Source organism: Camelus ferus, chromosome X (assembly GCF_009834535.1).
Source record: "Camelus ferus isolate YT-003-E chromosome X, BCGSAC_Cfer_1.0, whole genome shotgun sequence".
Classification (NCBI taxonomy): domain Eukaryota; kingdom Metazoa; phylum Chordata; class Mammalia; order Artiodactyla; family Camelidae; genus Camelus; species Camelus ferus.
The window spans coordinates 38,780,962-38,788,071 of record NC_045732.1 but is presented as its reverse complement, the minus strand read 5'-3'; the positions used below and the strand labels follow the sequence as shown (position 1 = coordinate 38,788,071).

The following is a 7,110-nucleotide window of genomic DNA, read 5'->3' as shown; positions in this document are numbered from 1 at the left end:
GGGATAGTGGCAGCTCAGAGCTTTCAGTGATCTAAGAGCATGTCTGTCTATGGCCAAACCATCTCTGGGCACCTGTCCCTGAGATGTGAACCTCAGGAACGGCGTAGAAAGGATGTGCAGCGACCCCATGCAGCCTTGACCTTGACCATGGGGTTTCACCGGAGGCCCCATGGCTTGTGTGCTCATTCCTTGATTGAGAAAGTCAAACGCCACCTTCTGGGGCTTTCTCTCCTGGAGCGCCTTGTCTCTTTGGCTGGGTTGCCAGTTGCCCTACTACATTGTCTTTCAAAGGGGCTTGGTACTAATTCTCGGTGACCTTGAACTCATGGTCACTGTCTACTACCCTGCACCAATCTCTTGTGTTCTTTTTGTGGATTCCCAGTCTCTGCTGCAGGGGGTCACGGAATGGTACCCAGTGTCATTTATTCAGCTTATCATATTACTGCCAACTGGGGAAGATACATGTTTCTGTTCATGTCTACCCACTTAATACTGACATGTTGGGCGTGTTTTCAATGCCATGAAGTGCAGAAAATAAGGTCAATGGTAGCATTGTGCTTTTGATCCTCTGTATGTCTAGGGTAAGAAGTCTGCAGGGAGACAACTTGGGAGTCCGAGTCAAAAGGCCAGAGGCTCAGTTTCTTGGGTCTGAATGTGATCTAGGCTCTTCTATATATTTTTGGTAGGGTGAGGTTTACTTGAGTAAAGAAAATAATTGCTCCTATTTATGTTTCCTTAATACGAGTCCTCTTAAAGTGACCAGGAAAAAAAAAAAAAGAGCGCTGCGAGCACGTTCGGGCCAGTCCATTTCTGGGGCTGAGAGCACTGGACACGTGCAAGTGTGGGTGTCTGAAGCCACCATGGTTCTGTGCTTGGGCAGAGGCCAGGGCCAGGCCTGGGAAGGAAGGGTGGCAAGTAGGTCATTGAGGCATAAGAGGGGCGGTGTCTCAGACCAAAGACCAGAGGCCAAAGCCAACCACCCAACACCGAGGGCAGCAGGCTTCCTCCTGGGCTTTCTATGCAAATGTTTAACAAAGGACAGCCTTTCCCTGCTGGGTGCCTACACCACTCAGATCAATTTAGACAGCTATTCTTAAGAGCTGTCACAACTTGGATTTTTTTCCCTATTTTTTAAAAAAATTTGAAGCTATTTTAGATCTGCATCCAAATGCAAGCAACTGAGTTTGAACTGCTCTTGGGATGCAGCTTGGACCAGCCAGGCTGCCAGGATGGGCGCCGGGAGTCGGGGGCGTGCTCCTCCGGGAGAGGGAAGGCCTTTGTGGGAAGGTCTGTGAGGCCTAACCCTCTCCCTCTGACCGTCAGGTGGTTTGTCCTCAAGATGTTTGGCCTGCAATCTGAGGAGACAACTGCCTTTTCATGTTTTATACATTTTATTCATACATTTCTCCAACTTTGAAATGACAAAAGCCCAATTCTATGGTTTCCCATTACACAGCATCCTACAGGTATGTATAGTCTACAAAGAATACTATGGAGTTTCTCTTCCTCCCCTGTCACACAAGAGATAACTGATGAGGGTTCCATCCGCTTGTCCCGGACTGGCAGTGCACCAGCATTCTGGCCGTTCTGATGACAGGGCAAAGGGATCGGGGTGGGGGGGCGTGTGCTAAGGCATGTAAATAGATACACACAGAAAGAAAAGCGGGACATTTACAAAGAATCCGAACCTTTCCGATCCCCTCACCTCCTGGGTGTTGGAGGACACCTCCTGCACAAACGCTCTTGCACGCTAAGGCTTTGCTGTACCCTGCAAATACGTACAATGGGATACGGTGAAATATACAACAACCGTTAACATCGCTCTCTTTTTAATCACTGAGACAATACTTCAAAACCTTTTATAAAAAGGCAATTATACATACAGAAGAAAAGAACACGTTGGCAAAACTTTACGCGGAACAACCCCAGAACTGAGTTTGAATGGCGACGCGCCTGCCTTGCAGTGAAAACACGACGCTGTGGTCTCCGCACACGAGGGTGGTGCGGCCTTCCCGGCGGCCCCCGGGCCTGCTGTCCCCGCGGCCTCCCACCCCGGGACACAGCGGAGACTGCAGATCAGTTCCCCCAATTCTTGGTCTCTTCAAAATGAAAATAGGTGGGGCCACTCACCGTGGAGGAATGCCTATTTCTACTCCCAAGCAGAACTCCTTGAAAAGAGATTGCCCATCCTCTGGGTCCCAAGATGGTCACCCCCAGGGCTCTCTTGGTGAGACCACTGGCACGTTCCTTTGGTCATGTGCTGGAGAGAACGGAACCAACACATAAGTGGCAGCGAAGTTCCAAGTTTCTGCACATACACAAATAGGGAGTTGTGCTTGGGGCCAGAAACGAGATCTCCTGTGTGGGGCCAAACATCTCTCCATTTTCTTTTGCTCGGTCCATTTGCACAGGTTCAAGAGTTGATGGTCAGGTGAGAGGTGGCGGGAACTCTGGATTTTCTACCCCCTCCCCTCCAAGAGCTAAGACTTGGCAGTGCCTGTCCTAGAAATGGTGTGTCCCCCCTCCTCCTCCTCTCTCTGCAGCTGGGTCTGCCCACCTGCTGCAGCCCAAGAGTAGCAGAGAAAAGACCAGACAAAAGGGATGTGGACTGGTGAATATACTTTTTTTTCTCCCTTTCTCCCACTTCTGGATGCATGTCGTATCTAAACTTTGCTCACTAAGCTGGAAGATCTGGGACTTCCAGTAGCTCCAAGTTTAAGGCAAACTGATAAGTGGGTGTGGGCAAAACCAATCAAGCATTGAGCCTAGAGGCGACATCCTGTAACTGAAGACACCAAACGGGGAGGAAGACCTTACTTCTAAAGGGGTAAGAAGAGGAAAATCCTACCGAATGAAATGATTCATGGTTAAATCTTGTAGCCCTTCTGTTAGCTGCAGTGAGAAGCAAATGATCTTTCTCAGAGAATTAATTAGAGGCGCAGACCAAGAGAAAGAGCGCTCAGGGACCTTTACACTATTCCATGTCGTGATCAGCCTCGGTATCATAAGCCCTTGTAAAGAGGATGGAATTAGGAGGCTGTGTTCAGTTCTGGAGAAACCCCTCCCCCACCCCACACCACACACACACACACACACACACACACACACACACACACAACACAAAACACACACACAAAACACAGCCTGATGAGAGGAAAATAAGCAGGAGGGATGAGGACCCGAAGGGGGCTTGTTTGGAATGCTGATTGCAAGGTGCCTTCTCCTCTTTCCAAGGAGACAGCGTGGGAGGCATTATAACTCAGAATTTATTAATCAAGAAATGTTCTTGCTAGCTTAGTGGCCTGTTCTCTTTGCCCCAAGTTAAGAGACTGACCGAAATGAAGAAAAGGACATCACAACAGTGGGAGACAAGACTTTGCTGTGGGCTGCCTGTCCTTAAAGGGATAGTGTCCACGCCAGGCGCGTCCACTGTCCAATTTCCTCAAGGGTGGCTCAACTGAGTACACTTTTTCAAGGAATGAACTCAAAGCCTTAATGAACAGATTAACTACAAGTGACTTAAAAACAAACCCCCAAACCTCCTCTGCAGTAATGAGAACAAAGGCTTTAAAAAAACATCATCGTCGCATGGAGCCCAGGTCTGGCGGGCTGGCCCCAGCAGTGGGAGATGGAACGGCCCCGGGAAGGGCAGCACGCGCCGATCCCTCCGACCCCTCACATGGTGAGGGCCTCGAAGTATCTAGACACCCCACCAGCTGTGGGACGGGCGCCGAAGATGCCTCCCGAATGCAAATTGCAGGAAGTAGGTCACGCATTTCTTTTCCTGTCTGAGTGAATATTTTAAACCATCTCACCTGCCAGGAGAGACATTTGATTGCATTTGAAAAGGCTACCATATTATCCTGACACTGGGAAACTTCAGATGAATTGAGTGACGTTTTCTTTTTTAGCATTCCAATTGAATATGGTGCGTGTGCAAATTAAGTACTGCTTTATGATTAGAAAATCAGGACATTCTTTTTAACAACTAACTCGACATCTTAAAAAACACCCCCTTTTTTTGCTGTGGAGAGTGGGGTTGGGATGTGGGAGAGAGCCCTCAGAACATGGCTCAATTGACCAGTGAAAGATTGAATAATCTAATCATTTGCTCTGTTCTTTTAAAGAAAAAAATGATTTGGTTGATGGAATGGAAGCACTAAAGCAGCTTTTTAGTCATTTTCTCTGATTGCTCAGTGGACAGCTGTAATGGAGTGGCAGCAGCAATGAGTTGAAATTACTCTGGATTCAGAAATATTTTCTGCCAGGTCACAAAGACAGTGCTTGAGAGAAGACGTGTATTAGTGGAATGGAACAGATGACCTCTGAGAAGTCAGACGGAATGAGTTCTGGGTGCACGAGTTTTGCCATCTGCACAATGGCGAGAGTAGGGCCTGCCTGTGCGCTTCTCCCAGGACGCATCAGTGGCGGCAAAGGGAGGACCAGCGCTACAATGGTTCTCAGTTCTGGGGCTACACATTTCAGTTGGCATTGCTCTGCTCTCCTCTGCCTGGCCCACCTTTATCAGCTTGGTGGGTGCCTAAAGACAGAGGCACTGTCAGCATCTCTGGAGATAACTGGTCTCAGAGGGCAAGAGGGACTGTGGGGGTTTCTACCAGAGGGAGGGAGCGAGCTTCTGTTCCCCAGGTGTTGTGTTCTTCTTTGTGCTTCATTGGAAAAGAGGTAGAGTGGACACTTTCACACTGAGAAGAGCCCGGATTGTGGCCAGCAGCATCACGGAATGAATGTCTGGCCTTGGCATCAGTTAAATTTAAATCAATCCTAACTCAGCCCTAAACAGCTCTCGGGGTTTCTCTCTCCATCCAGAGTATCTCTGTTTTGGTGGTTTGGTCACCCTGCTGTGGGGCCCCAACAGAAAGCAGCTCACTCAACACTTTGTAAGCTGTATACTCATCTGGTCACCGACCAAAGACGACATCAGAGGAAAAATCAACATCATTTAATAAGAGTAGGTGGGAGGGGAGGGTGACACCCTAAAAGGAGTATACAAATGCCTTCTCTTTGTGGTCCTTCAAGAGGAGCTGTTCGGCTCAGAACACATCCTGCATATCCTGCCAAGGCACACATCAATGAGGCCATCTAACCGACAAGAAGCAAACACGATGGTATTTTTTTCAAAGATCACAGGATAACAGAATCACTTCACACCCTGACAATCTAATGAAAAACCTTTCACCGATCTCCGGCAAACAGTCAGAAAACCCCCAGCCTGAGTCTCCTGTATTGGGAGAATGTGACCTCGTGGAAGGGTGATGAGATGGTTAATGTCTCTAAAGCAACAAGGACAGATGATTCTCCTGTGCCAAGGGATACAGCAAGAGGAAGGAGAAACCACAGGTGGCCTCCAGCACATTGGTGGCCCTCGGGTGCACTGCACTCTGGGAGCCAGAAGAGGTCCCAGCTGGGCTCTGGCAGAGTATTTTGTTGTCCTGTCACCTGATAGTCACTCCTGGGCCTTCGATGGTTCAATGAGCATCTAAATGGATTATAAAATCTCAAAGATTATCAGCTTGTAAACCTGAACAAATCTATAATGAAATGAAGGACCCAAAGGCATTTAATTATTGAACACATAAAAGGAAGTATATTTAAAAAAAAATTGGTCAAACTGTCCTGTTAGTTTATCATTTTAAAGGAATTTACAGGGCTGTTATAGATTATTCTTTTGGAATAATTCAGTTTATAGCAAATGCCTAAACTGGCTTCTTCATTGCACAGTATATTCTCTTAAAATGGGTGCTTTAAAACAATTACATACATATTAAAAATCCTCATTTCTTTGCTTAATTAAAACGTTAATACTCTCCGACAACACAGATCTGAAATGGTGAAACCAGCGATTCCCCCTCCCACCTTACAACAAAGTAAATTGAGACAAAATTACAAACACATTTCACTACGTGATTATTATTAATAAAAATCAGTTTGTTTTTGTTTTTTTTTTTATAAAGTTGCCCGAAATGCAAGGGATGTGCATAGGTTTACAACTTAGTCATAATAGCATTTTATTCTTATTCCCCTGGGTGTGCCCCGTGAACGGAATGTACTTTGCTGTAGATTACAGATTGTTTTGTCCAACACAGACACACCGACAGCATAAACGCTCGCGACTGTCCACATGCATTAAGAGTCAAGACCCAACTTCAAATCTCTAAAAGGTTTACAGGGTTCTTCAAAGAGACAGTATCACATTATCTGGATGTTACATAAAGGACTTAAAAAAAATACTATTCTAAAAAAAAAAAAAAGAGGAAAAAGAAAAGGCCTTTAAAAATTTATGAGTTTTGTAATCACTAGACTGATTTCAAATAAATAAAGGAAAGAAAGATATTCCAATCCATAAAATCAGACTCTAAAAAGAATGTAGTGTTCCACCCCCAGTCAAGGTAACAGAATCATTGTTTATTATTATTAAAATAGATTATAGAAAGCAGCATCTATTTTGTGCAGTTTTTAGGGGCCTTGGAAATAAAAAGCTATGATTTCCAAAAATATAACATTCCAAAGGATTGAATAATACATACATTTAAAGATACATTTTATTAAAGTTTAGGAGAACTGATTAAAAAAGATACTGTCTCTTTAAATTAGTGTGTAATTGTTTTTCTCCTCCTATCTATTCGGACATGACAATAATTATAAATGTAGGTCACACTACAACTAGGTAGTCTCTAGGGACCATGACCTGCTGACACAGGGCCGAGAACAAAGAGGCTTTTCCATGTACGAGGTGGCGCCAGATATCTGGGGGGGGGGCCCTAATAGACCCAGGAGACGGGGACCCACTGTGGGGCTGTGCACACGAGCTCCACGGCTTCCTCCAGATGTCTGATTGTCTCATCGATTTCATTGTTGATAATTGTGAGATCGAAGTAGTGTGCGTATGTTCTCTGTAAGATGTCAGACTCCTTCTGTAGACGCTGAAGAGATTCATCCTAAATGGCGGTGGGATGGAGGCGGGGGTGGGGTGGGAGGAGGGAGAAGCAGAGAGAGAGAAGTCAGCCCGAGTCTTTCTCTGCCTCCATTTCTCTTCGTCCCCATGTCAGAAACAGTCAGGGCCAGACCTCGATGTGCTGTATCCTGGCCTGA

General features: G+C 46.1%; 1 protein-coding gene across 1 annotated transcript in view; it reads right to left on the bottom strand.

Annotated features, from left to right (window-relative positions):
• Positions 1-1,372: 1,372 nt before the first annotated feature.
• The window catches only part of CASK (calcium/calmodulin dependent serine protein kinase), a 290,070-nt gene continuing 284,332 nt past the window's right edge, over positions 1,373-7,110 (bottom strand). Inside the window, exon 19 of the mRNA XM_032474657.1 lies at positions 1,373-6,956. Within this exon, the coding sequence (XP_032330548.1) occupies positions 6,780-6,956 (177 nt within the window). The 3' untranslated portion in view covers positions 1,373-6,779. The remainder of the gene's footprint in view (positions 6,957-7,110) is intronic.